Source organism: Spizellomyces punctatus (assembly GCF_000182565.1).
Source record: "Spizellomyces punctatus DAOM BR117 chromosome Unknown supercont1.8, whole genome shotgun sequence".
NCBI lineage: Eukaryota > Fungi > Chytridiomycota > Chytridiomycetes > Spizellomycetales > Spizellomycetaceae > Spizellomyces > Spizellomyces punctatus.
In genome coordinates this window covers 60,622-79,703 of record NW_015971544.1, presented here as the reverse complement: position 1 = coordinate 79,703, position 19,082 = coordinate 60,622, and the positions used below count along the sequence as shown (strand labels likewise).

The 19,082-nt window shown below is 49.5% G+C and overlaps 2 protein-coding genes across 2 annotated transcripts; one reads left to right on the top strand and one right to left on the bottom strand.

Annotated features, from left to right (window-relative positions):
* Positions 1–14: 14 nt before the first annotated feature.
* Positions 15–2,723, bottom strand: SPPG_04897 (uncharacterized protein). The gene has a single exon (XM_016753136.1). It carries the CDS (start codon positions 2,242–2,244, stop codon positions 145–147), a length of 2,100 nt encoding a protein of 699 aa, XP_016607544.1. The 5' UTR covers positions 2,245–2,723; the 3' UTR covers positions 15–144.
* A 148-nt stretch (positions 2,724–2,871) lies between these two features.
* On the top strand, positions 2,872–19,082 carry SPPG_04896 (amino acid adenylation domain-containing protein). Its single transcript, XM_016753135.1, has 10 exons — positions 2,872–4,179; positions 4,244–7,666; positions 7,732–10,221; positions 10,285–10,693; positions 10,763–11,160; positions 11,225–14,464; positions 14,547–15,374; positions 15,438–17,360; positions 17,441–17,743; positions 17,814–19,082. The coding sequence occupies exons 1-10, from the start codon at positions 3,697–3,699 to the stop codon at positions 19,059–19,061; spliced, it is 14,745 nt and encodes a 4,914-aa protein (XP_016607543.1). The 5' UTR covers positions 2,872–3,696; the 3' UTR covers positions 19,062–19,082.

Genomic DNA, 19,082 nt, shown 5'->3' with positions numbered 1-19,082 from the left:
AGCAAAGCAAGAGCTTCCCAGGAACTAAAGTGTCATTTATCTCTTTATGGATTTATTACAATGTGGTTCCAATGTATCGTAAGCGATCTCCACTTTTTGAACAGTTATTTTACAATAGTGTGCTTACAGTCCATCTTCTCTGATCTATTCCGTCTCCATAACCATTAACGCTGCCGTCTTATGCGGCAGCTTGATTTCTCCTTTGAACTGGAATCCAAAATTGCACAAGTATCCTATCAGCTTCCCATTGTCCGCTCTAGGTTCCAAAACAACCCTCTTTGTGCCCGAGCAATCTCCAAACATAAACTCCACGACTGCGGGCAACCATCCCTCCACACGGTGGGAGCCCCTGTATGCTTCTTCTCCTACCAAAAGATGGAACCCACGGTCATGCGTACCAGCATCATAATATCCTGCGAGTCGATCGTGTGCCGCCCAGTAAATCTCAAAGTAGGCGAAAGGGACGTCGTTGAACATGCCAATGCAAGGAATAGAGTGGGGATCGGCGAGAAGTGTCGAGAGGTATTTGGTATGATGAGACTCATCTCCTACTTCATTCCAAAATTTACTGACTCGAGGATTGTTGTGCCATTTTGTCAGAAGGGGGATGTCGGTCTGGAGGTTGGCGACACGAAGGGAGAATGTTTCATTCAGGTGAGGTATATATTTGGAGAAGAGGATAGTGCCAGGTAAGGGTTTGGGTGGACATGGTGCAAGGCCCGACTCTTTCTTGGTTCCCGTCACGTTGATCCCACTATCTATCCTGTCTACGTTGATGCGTTGACAGGTGGTAGGAGAAGGTACCGGTGATGCTGGTGGAGTAGCGGTTTGCTTAACATCCACCATGTTGCCGCTCTGCTTCTGACCGAGAATCTGCACCTTGTTCATGCGTGCTTGAATGGACTGAAGCACCTCGCCACCTCGAACACCCAGAACTGAAAGGAGTGTATCACTTAGTCCGTGGGTATCTTCACAACAACCTTGTACGTAGATGCCAGCGCGACAGGCATTGGTTGTTGACACTCTGTAGTCACGACCGACAACAATCTTGTTGTCCTGATCCTTGTTCAGGTACGGCAGCACGGGCTGTAGCACATCCAAGTGGGCGAATCGCTCGTATCCCGTGCCGAGAAACACGGCATCAAAAGTCCGTTCATATCCAGTCGTATTATCGCTGCGAGAGTCCCTTAGCGTTAGAGTGATGCCGCCACTCGACTTGTGCATGTCCAGTATGGAATGATTTGGCATCAGTGCATGCTTAGGTCGGGTTTCGCTTCCAGGTAACCGTTGCATGTACATCATGCCGTAGATCTCATTAATGAGATTTTCGTTGACAACAGAGTAGTTGGTTGCTTTATCCCGGATAAGAGAACTTTTCCGTTGTTCGGATGTTTGCGCATAAAAGGCATCGCGACGGTCAGGGTCAAACACCTCGTTGACAAAGGGAGAGTCATCCGACGGGCGGAGAGCCGAATCGCGGAAGATGAGGTTGACTTCAGCGTTGGGATACCTTCGTCCCAAGTCCATGAATACTTCGGCCGCACTCTGTCCCGATCCGATCACCGCGAGACGGTATGATGCCTCAGCATCTGGAAGCATTTGTTGGACACGGTAGGTGTATTGAGAGGTATGTGCAAGGTGGGGAGTAGTTGTCTGGTCTACTTGGGAACCGATAGACCGGTGAACAAAATCTGGGTACCGTGGCTGGCCACCGATGGCCACAATGATATTCTTGGTGTCTCTTACTATGCGGGCTCCATCTGAGGTTCTTGAAGTAACCCGTAGCTGACTGACGGTCCCGTCTTGGGGATGAATCAATGGGTCCACAGACATGACTTGTTCACCGTAATCGCAGAATTTCTCAAACTTTTTTGCCGCCCATGACAGATAATCGTTGAATTCGACCCGGTATGGGTTCCAGGTACCCAGATTCACGAATGGAACGAGACGATCGTTCTCGTGCAGGTATTTGAGGAAGGTGAAGTTACTCGTGGGGTCGCGCAGGGTAGCTAAGTCCTTGAGAAAGGAGATTTGCATCTTTGTACCATCAAGAAGCATACCACCGTGCCAGAGGAAGGAAGGCTGCTTTTCAATGAAACGAACACGTAGGCTCTCATCCGCTGTTGTCGTGTCGAGAGATATGACTTTTTCGTCTGCCATAGCAGCCGCAATGGCCAGTCCTGCTGGTCCAAACCCGACGCAGAGAACATCAAATTGTTCTGGCTGTGATTGCGTGGCAGGCATTTTGCTCTTGGTGTCTCGTGTGTGAAGGAGTTAAAAGATGTAAGAAATCGATAATGATGGGAGCCAAGGGATAAGGAATGGAAAATGTCTATTCTAGTGGGTATTGCGGCGTGTTATGGGTGAGGATCAAGTACAAAGCTTTCCACATACCAAACAGAGGTGCTGTTTTTGGTGGGGTACGCGAGAGGGTGGATGTATTTAAGAACAAAAAAAAACTCTAGGGACATGCCAGGGCAATATCCCGTCGTCGGCACAAAAAAGCGACAAGTTCAGAATCCATTACGCACGAGGAGTCATGGCCCTTCGCCGACGCAATTTTTTTTCATTTTTGGTGAGTTACCTGTGTGGAGAGGGGGGGCCGAAGGACCATCCCGAAAGTGTGTAAACAATGGACATGGTAAGTGCCATGAAAAGGAAAACTCTATCCGATTGGCGGACGACGACCGATGCGGCGATGCAAAAGTGAAAGCAAGCAAAATCCAACATCAACGCAAAAAGCAGCATTGGAAGGGCGCGCATAAACGCATTTGTTTACAATTGGATCGATCCAGCTACGATCGGACAATGTCAGCCAATCACGACTAGTTGAAGCCACGCGGTCGTTGAAATTTAAAGTTTTTTTGGAACACCTTTTTAGCACACTTATTCCGTCATTTCCTTGTAAGCTTGATATCTGCGCACTTTAACATCCCAGTCCGTCGGTTGTCGGTCGTTGGTTGCTCTCGGGCAGGAATCCTGTAGCAAATGAATTGATTGCAGGAAGAGAAAAAGAAACCTTGTTTGTCTTCCAATCGGGTCTCCCTCAACCGAGGGTTCTGTGTGAGGGTGCCGGGTGTGCTCTAGTCTTTTGGAGGTGGTGACGATATTGGTACAACAACCAGGAAGAGTATTTTTTGAGCCTTTGGAGGGCCCGACGACAACGCACGCTGATTGGCAGCATCTTCCTGTTCTCCAAGGGTCCGACGACGACTTGCCAAGGGACCAAAAATGCACCATCGTATGGACATGGTATCCGATTATTTTATAGTTTTTTGTTTTCAGACAAAATAGAATTCACAAAGAAAAAAAAAAACGTTTGAAAAAATTGTGAATGTGGGAAATGCCTCCTTCCAAGCCGGAAGGATCGTAACAGGCCATTGCAGCCGATCACTTGTCGGTCATCTCCAGAGTTGCATGCAATTGCGATTCTTATTTTTTTTGTCGTTGTTTGCTGCTGTAAAGCGATGGCTTACGTCTCATTCCTCTGGCTCTGTGTTTCTTGATCAGCAGCATTTGTGCAATCGGGCATCATCTATATTCTATCGAGCTACCCATTACCTCTTTGATTACGGCGCATCTTTCAGAGCCTTATACCATTATCTTTAATTGATCTCTCAGGACATTAGCTCGCATTTTATTCATCAATTTCCCTCGCATCGGCTATATACGACTCCTCAAGTGTGACCTATTTTCATGATGCTCGGACACCCAACACCTTCGCCAGTTGCTGCTGACCAGCTAATCACGGCCTTTCCAAACTTGAGCGGGAAGCTGCTGCCTTCCTCTGCATCTACAGCATCTCATCTTACTGAAACATTCCATTCGTCGATCGATGTATCGCATTTCGCACAATCGTGTGCCAAAACCTATGGTCCCAACTCGATGCATGCTGTCATACTTGTCGCTTGGGCTCAAATCTTGAAAGGTTACGTTGGCGAGCAAGCTGTTGGATTTCAACTAGCCGATCTTGAAAAGGGACCAGTAACCATACCTACTCGGGTGGAGCTACACTCAGCGCTCAACAATCTAGATCTTGTTAATCGAGCGCGGTCCGTTTTAGAGCAGGAAGAAGCGGATACCAGAGTCTCAGCAGATACGGTATTGGCAGTGTCCCTAGATAATATGAATGAGGGCGAATGGGAAGACTTTTGCAGCGCTGTTCAAGTCAATGTCCCCGTACGTTAGCCACGAATGTTTATCTTTTCGTGACCTGATTTCACTAAGGCCATACTTTATCTAGGTCAAGCTCTTGTTCCTCGTTAACGTTACCCGTACCCAACTGACCTTCCAACTCACCTGGAACTCAAACCTCTTTCCCATTAATCAGGGCCTTCAGCTATTGTCGCAATTCGATTATATTCTGCAATGGACGCTCGCCAATCCTATCGCACATCCATTGGCTCTCGACTTTTCCGCCCTGCCGGAATCACAACTTTCCATTCAAAACCCGAACCCGATCGAGCGAACGAATGCCACAATACCAGGTGCCACTCTATTACACCACCTTTTTGAGCAAACATGTATCCTCTACCCTCATCGGCTAGCTATCGAGTTTCTTCATTCTATTGAAACCGGCGCGTCGACACGGTACACCTATCAAGAGGTCAACGAAAAAGCCAATCAGCTCGCTCGGGTTCTCTTGAGCCACGGCGTCCAGCCAGATGATATGATTCCAATATACGTAGATCGCTCACCGAATATGTACATTGCCTTCCTTGCGGTCCTCAAGGCCGGGGCGGCATATGTTCCTCTCGCAAGCGATGCACCCGTGGAGCGAATTGCTTTTGTAGCGGGGGACGTCGCCGCAAACATTATGATCACGGATGCAAAGAACGTAACTCTTTGTTTGGAGCACAACACTTTGAGAGATTTGATCCTCGTCAATTTGGACTCGGAGGCAGTTCAGTTGGATATGGATGGCCAGGACAAGAGCAACACGGACTGTTCACGGATTCAACAAGAGCATTTAGCCTACGTGATGTACACGTCTGGGTCGACAGGAAAGCCCAAAGGTGTCCAGCTTCAACATGGAAACGGAATCGAAAGTATCCTCTCGCATCATGCCATCATACCGCACGCATCACCAGCCCTCGACGCTGGCGAAAAGTTTCTTCAATTTGCATCTCCGACATTTGATGTTTCTGTATTTGAGATATTCTTCCCCTTCTCCCTGGGTATGTGTCTTTGCTCAGCTAGTAAGGAGCTGCTTCTAGCTCGACTGGAAGATACCATCAATGCTCTCCATGTCACCCACATGGAACTCACTCCCACTGTTGCTGGGTTGGTTACGAGATCGAATGTGCCAGGTGTCAAGGCATTGTTGACCATTGGTGAGATGTTGACGCAAAAGGTGGTAGACGAGTGGGCTGGGGATGGAAGTTTGCACAATGCCTATGGACCTACGGAATGTGCCATCCATTGCACCATGGCAGCTGACTTTGATCCGACGACGAAACCAAGTAATATTGGAATCGCGCTTGACACATGTACGCTCTACGTCATGGGTCAAGAAGAACCGAACGCACCTTCCTTGTCCGTGGTACCTATAGGACATGTTGGAGAGCTCTATGTTGGTGGTAAACAGGTCGCGAGGGGATATCTCAACCGGCCGGAAGCCAATGCAGGGGCTTACTTCATTGACCCACGAAACCCTGCAACCCGGATCTACAAAACAGGAGACTTGGTTCGCCTCCTCCCCAACAACACGCTTGAGTTTATTGGGCGTGTTGCAGACGATCAGCAAGTCAAGCTCCGAGGTCAACGGATCGAATTGGGAGAAATCAGCCATGTCGTTGCAGGCGCGCATTCAGCAGTAGTCGACGTGGTGACAGCTGTGATAAATGACGAGCGAGGAGCTGGAGGCAAGATGCTGGTTTCTTTTGTAGCTGTTGGTAATCTGGATTGCCCAGTCGTGGGCGAGTACGAGCTCATCCGCGTTCTGCGACCAAGAGAGGTTGAAGATGCTTGCAAGTCTTCATCTGCTTCCCATCTTCCTCCATACATGATTCCAAATGCATTCGTATTCATTGACAGCGTGCCAAGAAATCTGTCAGGAAAAACGGACCGAAAGCGCCTCGCTAAACTCTTTTCAGAACTAGACTTGGACGCAATTAGGGACACACCGCTTTCTACTCTGCAAAGCGCTGAAGACGAGCAAGTGTGGGAGAAGAACGCTACACTATCCACCCTTCGCGAGGTAGTCTGTAAGATGAGCAAGACTCCGCTTACCGGAGTCACGCTCAAAACGTCCATTTTCTCTTTGGGGATTGACTCTTTGGGCGCTATCATTTTGTGTTCCAAACTTCGGGAACGGAATATGCATATCTCTGTCACGCAACTGCTCCAGAGTCCAACAATGGAGGAGATTGGCAGGATTCTCGACAGTCCTAACGATAAAGCTCGTGAGAGTTTGACCAAACTGAAGCAACAACGCCTTGCTCTGAGGGAAGATTTTCTTTCCAACATTAGCGGACTCTCTGCAAGTCTGTCCCACTTGCTGAAGGTTCCAACTAGTAGCATCGAAGACTGCTATCCCTGTACACCTCTACAAGAGGGTCTACTTGCTGAGACGTTGAAAGACCCCAAGGGTAAGCGGTACTACGATCGAATACTGATACGGGTGGCAAAAAATGTCACAGCGGACTCACTTCGTCGAGCGTGGGAGCATTTAACGACAACAAACCCCATCCTGAGGACTGGATTCGCAAGTGCGGACGGTGTTCTCAATAAGGATGCACCTTGGACATTCCTTCAGGTTGTTTGGGAACCCGGATCTTGTCCACGGCAGGGGGAGAATTCGTTTTCTATCGCAGAGGTTGAGGATGAGGCTAAAGTGGCAGGTGTCATGGAAGACTTTCAAAAGAGAAACGCTTTACAGTTTGAGTCTTTGCATGTCCCGCCTGTAACTGCGATGTTTGTGACTGTCAGGTCTGGCGGTAGTAGCTACCTGGCCATCATGGTCCACCATGCTGTTTATGATGGTTGGTGCGTACCTCTAATGTTACGAGATGTGGAGGCCTACCTTTCTTCCCAGTCGTCATTACCTCGCCCGGCATTCCGGAACATTGTTGAGCACCATTTCTCAACGCCAGCAGCGGAGGCTGCATCCTCAGTCAATTACTGGAAGACGTACCTGGCAGATCTTCCATCCCTTGAATCTTTTCCGACTCTCACGTCCAAGACGACACCTCCAGTAAAAGACATACACATATCTTCGCGCGTGGCTGCTCTGACGACTTCTATCATTGAAGAATATTGTCGCGCTCTGAGTATAACACCCCAAACGCTCGCCCAAGCGACATGGGCCAAACTTCTTGCGCTCTATACTGGACAACAGGATGTCATCTTCGGGTCGACGCTATCCGGTCGGAATATACCCGTTGATGGAATCGAAGCTGTCATGGGACCGTGTATCCATTTAGCACCTGTTCGAGTCATTGTGTCCAATGACGATCTTGGCATGTTGCAAGCGATCCAAAAGGATGGTGCCGAGATGTTGGAGCATTCTGCAGTGCATTTGCGAGTTTTGGCTGAGAACGTTGGGCGGGGCGGGATGGGTGGTCATGGCTTGTTTGACACTTGGGTAGTCTACCAAAAGGTCGACTATGGTGCGACTGAGAATAAGCGGATGCTGGAGGTTGTTGACACGGACGATGCCTTTGAGGTGGGTCTTTCGTCAAGTTCTCAAGCTTTGTACAGTATTGCTTCATATTAACATTTTGTACACAGGATAAAATCATGATTGAAATTGATCCGAATGGGGACAAGTTTCTTATCCGCGCTCGTTGCAAAGCGGACATAATTCCTCCCTCCCACGTCGACATTCTATTGGAACAATATGAAAACATTTTACTGGACATTATTGAGAGGACCGCTCCTGCTGGTTTCTTCTCTTATCCCATTCAACGGGCGGTTTCCAATCGCGCATCACTGCTCAACGCCTCTCCATGCACGATACCAGGATCCGCTCCACTGATGCACCAGTACGTTGAACGCTGGGCACAGGAGACACCTGATCGTCCAGCACTCGACTTTCTCTGGGAAAACGAAGAAGCTGTGCCAAAGATCGAGTCTATTACCTACAAATCCCTCAATGAGCAAGCCAACCGTATCGCGCACCATCTAATGACATTTAACCTTCCTTTGGAATCTATTATTCCAATCTGCTTTGACAAGAGTCCCCTGATGTATATTACCATCCTCGCGGTGTTGAAGGCAGGGTACGCTTATCTCCCGATTGAGCCGGGCACGCCAGCTGAACGTGTACAGTTCATTCTGCGCGATGCGGGCGCAAAGGTGGCGATTACTGTGGGCGCGTTCAAGACGTTAATGGTTGACAGCGGGGTCGAAGTCCTTTGTTTGGATGAAATCGAGTTAAAGGATCGGAGAGGGAACCCGGATATCAAGCTAACCCCAGGAACATTAGCTTACGTCCTCTACACATCCGGTACAACCGGGCAACCTAAAGGTGTCATGATTGAGCATGGCAATGTGATGAGTAATCTCGAGGCTCTTCAACGTCTCTACCCACCGACTGACCCAACCACGTCTCGAATGCTGCAATTTGCGACATACACGTTTGACGTCTCAGTGTTTGAAATCTTTTATGCATTCGCGGGTGGCATGACGCTCTGTTCGGCTTCCAAAATGCTCATGCTGGGTGATTTGGAGAGTACGATTCGGACACTTGTGCCTACGCATTTGGATTTGACTTCCACGGCTGCTGGGTTGATTCGGCGGGATCATGTCCCTTCGGTCAAGGTATTGATCCAAACGGGTGAAGCGCTTACAAGGCGGGTCCATGATGAGTGGGCTTGTGTCGACGGGGTGACGCTGATTGACGCATACGGACCCACTGAGACGACCAATGTTTGCGTAGTATATTGTGGAGTGGAGCAGGAGACCCGCATAGGTTGCATTGGTGAACCGTTGAACTCGTGTTCGGCCATGGTGGTTGATTTTAATGATGAGAAGATGACGGTGTTACCTTTGGGATGTGTGGGGGAGTTGTGCATCGGAGGACCCCAAGTGGGGAGAGGGTACCTCAACCGATCGGATTTGACTGACGCCAAGTTCCGCGATATCCCAAATATGGGTCGAGTGTATCGTACGGGTGACGTTGCGCGCATACTCCCCTCGGGGGAGATACAGTATCTTGGTCGTAAAGACGATCAAATCAAGTTGAATGGACTTCGAATCGAGTTGGGAGAAATTAACGCTGTTTTGGTCCGGAGTAGTGGCGGTGAGGTCAGGGACGCTGTCACGGTTATTGGGCGGCGAGAAGGTGGGAGGGATGTATTGGTTTCGTTTTTGGCTTTGGGAGGTCACCAGGACCGTAGCGTTCTCTCGCCAAACGAGACCGTGCGAGATATCATTGAAAGAGCCGTAGAAGAGTGTCGCCGGACGTTACCCTACTACATGGTACCGAACACAGTTGTTCCGCTCACAGAGTTACCAAGAGGATTGGCGGGCAAGGTGGATCGCAAGGCCCTTCAAGCCATCTATGAGACAATGGATACAGAGCTTTTGGGCGTCTTTTCCTCGTCTGCTAGACAGGATGCAGTAGCGGCGAACGCTTCCACCACCGAACCCTGGAGTCCAATGGAACTCGTCATCCGATCGCACATCTCATCAATCTCCCACGTCCCCGAGATGGACATTGGTCGCACCACCTCCATCTTCCAGCTGGGCTTGGATTCTATCAGCGCCATCCAGCTCTCGGCCAAATTCAAGCAATCCAACCTTCACCTTTCTATGATTGACATCATGCAGAACCCTACGATTGATCGAATGGCTGCTCTACTTGATGCCCAGGATGGAGTGAAAGAGCATGTATCAGATGAACGTGCGTTGGCTGTTATCCGTGATACGATCCAAGCGTTTGATCGTCTTGTTCGGGGGTACGTCACCGAAGTTTTGGAAGGGAAGGTGGAGGATATTGCGGCCATTCGACCTTGCACGCCCATGCAGGAAAGCATGTTGGGACAAACGTTGCGAGGTGGGGGGTACGTGAATTATCATGTTTGGGAGATTTCCTCGCATGTCGATGCAAAGAGGTTACAAAGGGCTTGGGAGGAGGTTGTGGAGCTGAATGAAGTGTTGAGGACTGGATTTGTCCCGGTTGGAGATGTAGAGGGTGCTGAGTGGCTTTTTGCCCAGGTTGTTTGGAAAAGGAGACAGTTAGTGTGGAGGAATGAGGAGAGTGGAGAGGATGTTGAGGTAAGTCCATGGATTTATTCTGAATTATGTGAGTTGTGTAACTGACCATCTGTCGTCTATTAGGAGACGATTACCAATGTGCTTCAAACACCGTTTCCCAATCTCCTATCCGGTCGTCCGCCTCTCTCGCTCACTTACCACAACAGCCCAACCAACCCGTACTTGATCCTCTCCATCCACCACGCGCTCTACGATGGACGTTCCCTCCGTCTCATTCTCGATCAAGTCCGCGCACACTATCATGGAGACGCGATCAAAGACCCGCCGTCGTTTTCATGGGCTCTTGAACGGATTTTAGCACAGAGTGGCCAGGACGTGCGGGCTGAGAGGATGTGGAAGGAGGTTTTGGATGGATTTGAACCTGTTGCTTTCCCGGATGTTTCTGGACGAGGTGGAGTCAAGGAGGGTGGACGTACCGTTATTGTGAGGAACGTGGGAGTTGGCTTGGAGGTTGTTGAGAGGGCATGTCGAGGTTTGTTTGTCATGTGGTGTTAACCGCTCTGAAAATGGTGATTGACTTGATTGTGCCCTTTTCTTGCAGAGATGGACACGACGCTCCAAGCCCTTGGGATGGCCACCTGGTCCAAGCTCCTCTCCACTTACACAGGCACGCCCGACACCGCTTTTGGAGTTGTTCTCTCTGGCCGAACGGATGCAACCCAATCCTGGAACGATATCATTGGGCCGTGTCTCAACACTGTTCCATGTCGCATTACCTTTTCGGAGGAAACCGTGACATACAGGTCGCTTGTCCAACAGGTGCAAAAGGCGTATACGGATCTGTTGCGATACCAGCACACCCCTCTAAGAAAGATTCAAAAATGGGCTGGAGTAACCGATGGACGCGCCTTGTTTGATACGCTTTTTGTGTTTGATCGGGTTGAGGTTGGTGCTGGTGAGGAGTTGTGGAGGAGTGTTCGAGGAGTTGGTGAGGTTGAGGTAGCGTATAAAAGTGTCCCGTTTTTCGCAAGAATTATTCATATGTCATAACCTGTTGTTACAGTCTGTCATTGCAGTTGAACTCCAAGCAAGGTCGGACGGAACCCTCACCATTGAAATCGCATGCAAAAGCGATATGGTATCGGCAGAGCAAGCAGGCTTGCTGGCCGAGCAGTTCGAGTCGACTCTCATAGATACCATCACGCACCCGGACTCGAATATGAATGAACCGAACCACCCATCGCATCTTCTTTCGATTTGTAATCCACTGGCACAGGCCAATGATGTCCCTTCCCAGATAACGTTCATGCACAGCTGGCTAGAATACCACGCAGCACACAAGCCCACGGATCTTGCACTGGAATTCGCAATGGATATTACCGAGACTCATTGTCAAACACTTCAATGGCGCTACGAAGAGTTGAATCACCAGGCGAACCGTATTGCGCATTTTCTGCGGACGAGGGGCGTAGGTGTCGAGGACATGATCCCAGTCTGCATACCACGCTCGCCACTCATGTATGCAGCCATGATGGGTGTATCAAAAGCCGGAGCAGCGTATGTACCTGTGGATCCGGACGCGCCGGCGGAACGAAAACGGTTTGTCATAAAGGATACGCGCGCAACGCTTGTCTTGAGCGTTGAGAGACAATATGTGGATTTACAGTTTGGGGATGTGGAGGTTATGCCTTTGGATGTGCGATACATTCAATCGCAAATCAACGCTCAGCCGAGGTGGAATCCGGTTATTGATGGATTGTCGGCTGGGCATTTAGCGTATGTTTTATATACATCCGGAACAACAGGGAGGCCCAAAGGTGTGTTGGTCCAGCACAGTAACGTTGTGCAGAGTATTTCATCGTTCAAGGAGATCATACCCTTTACGCCAACGTCACGGTTTCTCCAGTTTGCATCCTGCGCGTTCGATGTATCTATTTTCGAGTCACTTGTTTCATGGAGTGTGGGGATTTGCCTGTGCAGTGCACCGAAGGACGTGCTGTTGAAGGATTTGGAACTCGCCATACGGTCCTTGAATGTTTCGCATGCGGATTTGACGCCGAGTGTCGCGGGGCTTGTTCGTCGTTCCAATGTGCCTAGTCTTGAGGTGCTTGTGACGGGCGGCGAAGCCCTGACGCAGCAAGTGTTGGCCGAGTGGGGTCCGGATCAAAATATTTTTAATGCGTATGGGCCTACCGAGGCGACGATTGGGTGTACGATGTTGGCGGGGGTCAAGGTGACGGACAAGACTACCAACATTGGACGGCCTTTTGGGAATGTTTCCGCGTTTGTCATGGGCGTTGGTGGGCCGTTGTCGCCCGTGTTGAAAGGCGGTGTTGGGGAATTGTGTGTGGGTGGCCCACTGGTTGCACGGGGGTACCTCAATCAACCTCAATTGACTGACCAAAAGTTTGTGGAATGGACGGATCCGATCACAAAGAAGAATCACAGGCTATACAAAACGGGTGACCTTGTCCGTATGATGCCAGATGGGACACTCGAATTCCAAGGTCGGGCAGACCAACAAGTCAAATTAAACGGTATCCGAATCGAAGTTGATGAGATTTCGCATGTGGTCAAATCCAGTTGTGCGGATGTGAAAGCTGTTGTGACGCTTTTATTGAAACATCCTGAACAACCCAAGAAGCAGATTGTATCCTTTGTTGCGTGTGCTTCTCTGAGTGAAGGGGACATGCTCGTAGCCAAGTCACAGAAACGGGATGAGATTGTTGCGACGATTTTGGAGGGAGTTAAAAGGGTGCTCCCTCTTTACATGGTCCCTGCTCATATCCTTGTTGTCACACACATTCCGCTGGGTGCAACCGGGAAAACAGATACAAAAGCACTTGGCAAGCTTTTTGAAACCGCTACGCCGAGTATGATAAGAAGCGACAGCGGGTATGGCATCACAAGCAAAGAATGGACACGTACAGAAACGACCCTCCGAACCGTTCTCGCTACCGTATCCAACACCTCTGAAAACGATATAACTCACTCCACCACCCTCTTTGAACTCGGCCTGGATTCACTGAGTGCCATTCTTGTTTCATCTCGGTTACGATCTCATGGTGTTGATTTGAGTGTATCGGATATGTTGCAAGTACCGAGTGTTGCTGGTATGGCAGCCCTCGCGGATCGGAATCGGGGGACGAACAAAGAGGTTCAGAATCCATTGGTGCGGGGTCAACAGGCTATATCAGAATTCAACCGCGTGCATCGACAAGAGATTGTCGAGCAGGTGGGAGACGTTGAGGTGGTTGGGGTGTATCCGTGTACGCCGTTGCAAGAGGGTATGATCGCGGCTAGTATCGCGACACCAGGGTTATATGTGAATCATTTTGTGTTGCCCTTGGAACAAGATGTCGTTCCGGAACGACTTGAAACGGCGTGGTTGGCTGTGTGTCGTGCCAACGAGGTACTCCGAACAGGGTTTTGTGGTGTGCGGGATGGGTTTGCGCAGGTTGTTTATAAGGATGTTGGGGAGGTTTGGTCTACCGATATGTGTCAAACATGGGACGACGTGCTTGAGCGGGTTGGATCCTACAAGGATCAACTTGAGTTGAGTCTTTTGACACCTCCCATTCGTGTTCGGTATGTTGGGTCGCCATTCGGGTCTCAGTGTGTGCTGTCATTACATCATGCCCTGTACGATGGATGGAGTTTGGACTTGATGTTCGAGGACGTTCAAAAAGCATACAAAGCAGATACGGTAGTATCTCGACCCCCGTTTTCGCAGTGTGTAGAGTACGCACTGGGCGTCTCATCCGATGATGCCCAAAAGTTTTGGGAACGGGAACTAGAAGGGTGGTCTGGAACGCGGTTTCCGGATTTGAGTGGACAACGGTTTTTGAATGGGGATGTTGGTACCGAGTACATGATTCAAGAGACGTCCCGTCATTCCATGGAGACTCTGGAAGGGTTTTGTAAAGTGACGGGTACGACCCTATTAGCGCTATTCCAACTCGCGTATGCAAAACTCTTGTCGACGTACCTCTCTACAACGGATATTGTTTTCGGACATGTTATCTCGGGACGTACGCTTCCAATTCAGGACGTTGAATCCATTCTTGGACCAACGTTTAATACCCTTCCCTGTCGGATTCGATTGGATGGATCGAATACGGATGCGTTGAGCAGGTTGCAAAAAGGAAATGCTGCCGTGTTGCCGTATCAGACGGTTGGGTTGCGTCAAGTCCAGAAATGGGTCAAGAGTACGAGTTTGTTTGATACCTTGTTTGTTTATATGAAAGGACGGGAACATGGTGGTGATGTTTGGAAGGAGGTTATGGGGGATGCCAAAGTGGATGTGAGTATTTATTTATGTGTGTTTTGTGTGTGCACTCTGTTGTGTGTACGAAAGCTCACTCTTTTACTTTTATTATCGACAGTACCCACTTTCCATTGAAGTCGAATCCACATCGACATCCCTCACCCTCCGCCTCGCATCCAAAACGTCCACCCTATCCACACAACACGCACACACGTTTCTGTCCCAACTCGACGACGTGATCCACTCTATTATCACCACCCCGGATGCACCCGCCAAACATCTCCTCATACCGCCCGAACGCCTCTCTATAGCAAACCACCCTCCAAAACAGATTGCGCCGTCGGTTTTGCATGCGAGGTTTGAAGGGCATGTGGAGAGGATACCTGACGCACCAGCATTGTATTGGTACGATCGTGTCGAGGCAGCACCCGTCGTGTATACCTATGCGGAACTCGATCGGCTGGCGAATCAGATGGCTGGGTGGGTGGCATCTAAAACGGATGCAGAGGTGGTGGGCATCAGTCTGGAAAAAGGTGTACTGATGTATATTGCTTTATTGGGTGTACTGAAAGCCGGGAAAGCATTTGTGATGGTCGATCGAGATTTGCCTATTGAGCGGAAGCGGTTTATGGTCTGTGAATGTGGGGGTGTGGTTGTGGTGGGGTCTTTGGATGTGGATGCGTTCAATGGGTTGATGCCCCTTGTCTTGGATTCTATCGATACGTTGAAAGAGCATGCACGGGACACCTCGACTGAACACACACGATCCAACACGGTGAAAAACACAAACGTAGCATACGTGCTGTATACATCGGGTACAACTGGCCAACCCAAAGGCGTTCAAATCACCCACGACAATGCCGTGAACGCTCTACACGCGTTTACAACAAGCATACCATGGAAACCTACTTCCCGCTTCCTCCAATTCGCAACCTGTTCATTCGATGTATGTATTTTTGAGCTTTTTTTTGCGTTTTCGTGTGGGTTTGCTGTTTGTTCTGCACCCAAGGATGTCCTTTTAGCGCATCTTGAGGGGGCTTTAACGGGTATGCAGATCACACATGTGGATTTGACGCCTTCGGTTGCGGCTTTGGTACGGAGGGATCGAGTGCCTACTATTGAGGTACTTGTTACGGGTGGAGAGGCCTTGACGGCGCGAGTTGTGGATGAGTGGAGTGGAGAGGATGTGGTTTTGGTTAATGCGTATGGACCGACTGAAGCGACGATTGGGTGTGTTATGACGCGTGTTGATAAACGGACCAAGCCAGAGTGTATTGGACGGGTCTTGGAAACGTGCTCGGGGTTTGTGGTTGGGGCGGATGGACGAGTCCTTCCGTTGGGTGGGGTGGGTGAACTCGTTATTGGTGGACCGCAGGTTGGAAAGGGGTACCTAGACCGACCTGAGTTGACTTTCGAACGATTCGTCATGTTACATGATTATGGACGGACTTATAAAACCGGGGACGTGGTTCGTATGTTGGCGGATGGGAGTATTGAGTTCCTAGGCCGAGCAGACGATCAAGTCAAGTTAAACGGTATACGGATTGAATTGGGTGAGATTTCTTCTTGTTTGGGACGTGTTCGAGGTGTTTTGGATGTTTCTACCCTCGTTTGTCGACACCCTTCTCAAGTGCGGGACCAAGTTGTTTCGTTTCTTTGTGTGGGAGGTACGAGTGGATTAGAACCTTTGGATGATGAGATGCAACATTTGGTGGATCAAGCTGTTGAGTCGTTACCAATGTACATGAGACCACGGCATGTGTTTTCGATTGGGAAAATGCCTTTGGCGAGTACAGGCAAAACAGATCGAAAGGCTCTTGAAGCGCTTTATAAAGCCCTGGATATCCATTCCGTTGTTCCAAAACAAACGGATATGCGACCTTTGACGGATTTGGAAACGGCGATTCGACAAGTACTTGCATCTACTGCTAATGTGCCCCCTGATTCTATCACGCGGACTACGACGCTTGCTCAACTGGGATTGGATTCGATTAGTGCCATTCGCATGTGCAGCGCTTTACAAACTCGCGGTATAAATGTCCCTGTGTCCAAATTGATGCGATATCCATCTATTGGGATGTTGGTTCCCATGCTCCAAGAAGAACCGGTGGATACGATTTCAGGTGACTTTAGGACTCAATTACAGGCTTTTGAACACCGTGTGATTCAATCTGTGAGTTCCGTGGTGGATATACCCTCCAATGAGTTACAAGCCTACCCGTGCACACCCCTCCAAGAAGGCATGTTAGCCCAAACGCATCAAGATCCGCGACAGTATATCACGCATACAGTGTTACAATTGAACAGCGGTACGAATGTCGAACGATTGAAAATGGCTTGGGAGGGTGTGATTCGGGGTATGGATATCCTTCGGTCTTCGTTTCAAGTTGTTGATGGTGTGTGGGGTATGGCGCAGGTTGTTCGATCGAGTGTGTGGATGCCGTGGTCGGTTGTTCATGTTGATTCAAAGGAGGGGATAGAGGCTTTTATGGAAGGTGTTGAAATGAGTTTGGGTGATCCGCCGATTGCGTTTGGGGAGGTACATGTTGGCGAAGATGTGTACCTTGTTTTATCCATGCATCATGCGTTATATGATGGATGGAGTTTTGAGATGATTTTAAGGGATGTTGAAGGGGTTTATCGTGGGGGGTTGGTACCCACCCGACCGGCCTATCGCGGGGTGGTAGAGTATATCCTATCTCGACCCGAGGCTCCTGCCAAAAAGTATTGGATGGAGAGACTAAAAGGCGTTGTTCCGACGTTGGTTCCGGATTTGGGTGGGGTGGAAGGAATTGGTTCTGTTAGGGTTTGTGAAGTTATGAGTCAAGTCGTTGAGAGTCGTGTTAAAGGGTTGGGGGTATCGCTTTTGGCGGTTGGACAGGCGGTTTGGGCCAAAGTTTTGGGGATTTATTGTGGGGAAGAGGATATTGTGGTATGTTCTTTTCTTGTTTCTCGTTGGGCGATGCTGTCGTTTTTTATTTTATTTATTTGACTTGTGATTTTTCTACATAGTTTGGACACTTGACATCAGGTCGAACTCTCCCCATCCCCAACATTACCTCCATCCCCGGACCGACTTTCAACACCCTCCCGATCCGCACAACCCTCTCCCCCACGAAAACCAACCTATCCCTCATCCAAGAACTCGATGCCCAACATCGAGAAGGGATGCCATACGCGTGTACACCCCTACGTGATATTCAGAAATGGGTTGGAAAGAGTTTGTTTGAGACGCTTTTTGTTGTGAGGCCTAAAGAGGAGGTTCAAAATTCGGATGGGATTTGGAGGGTTGTGGATGGGAAAGCCAATGTGGATGTAAGTATATTGTGTGTCTTTTTGGGGGGGGATGAACAACAAAGGAAATACTCACCACTTTTTGCTACAGTATGCACTCTCACTTGAACTCGAATCCACATCAACGCATTTGAGACTCCATGCCACAACCACCCGTCTCGCCCTCCCACAACTTGATCTCCTCCTCCACATCTATGAAGTGATCCTAACAGATATGTTGACCCGTCCAGAGGCACCAAGCACATCCCTACCGACCCTGCCACCCCAAACCCTCTCCAAAACGCATGGGAAGCCTATAAAGGGATTTGAGAGCATGTCAAGTGGTGTTGAACGATTTGCACGGACGAGACCCACGTATCCTGCTTTGGAATTTATGACGGGGCAAAAAACGACGGTGTGGACATACAGCGAATTAAATGGGCAAGCTAACCGGTTTGCGAGGCGATTACGAGCGTCTGGAGTCCGTCATGGGGATCTTGTTCCCATTATTGTGGTCAAGAGTGTGTGGATGTATGTTGCCTTGTTGGGTGTGCTTAAATGTGGGGCGGGGTATGTTCCTATTGACCCTGAGGCCCCAATGGAGCGAAAGAGGTTTGTGGTGGGGGATGTAGATGCAAAGAGGGTGGTTGTGTCAAGGGGACTTGAATTGCCGGGTATCGATTGTATCATTGTGGAGAATTCAGAAGGGGATGCAGATGGAGAGTTTGAGACAGAGGAGGTGGATCCAACAGATACTTGCTATGTTATTTACACATCGGGAACGACGGGGACACCCAAAGGTGTTGAAATCAGCCACGCAAACCTCTACGCAGCCCTCAAAGCTTTTGAATCAACGATCCCAATCACCTCCACATCCCGATTCCTCCAATTCGCAAACTACACGTTTGACGTGTCTGTTTTCGAAACGTTTTTGGCATGGCGTGTGGGCTGTACGCTCGTTTCGGCTTCTAAAGACGTTTTATTATCTGATTTGACGGGGGTGATCCGGTCTGCACGGGTCACGCATATGGATTTAACACCTACTGTTGCGGCCTTGGTGCGACGAGCGGATGTACCGGATGTAGAGGTGCTTGTCACGGGTGGAGAACTATTAACGCAACGGGTACTTGATGAGTGGGTTGGAGTGCTCTATAATGCTTATGGACCGACGGAAGCAACGATTGGGTGTAGTATTCATAAAGTCTTGCGAGGGGATCGGCCAAGTTGTATTGGAAAAGTGTTTGACGGGTGTGATGCGATGGTTGTTTCGGGTGAGCATGTCGTGCCGCGGGGTGCTATTGGGGAGTTGTGGGTGGGCGGACCTCAGTTGCCAAGGGGTACATTAACCGTCCGGAATTGACTGCACAAAAGTTTATCGAGT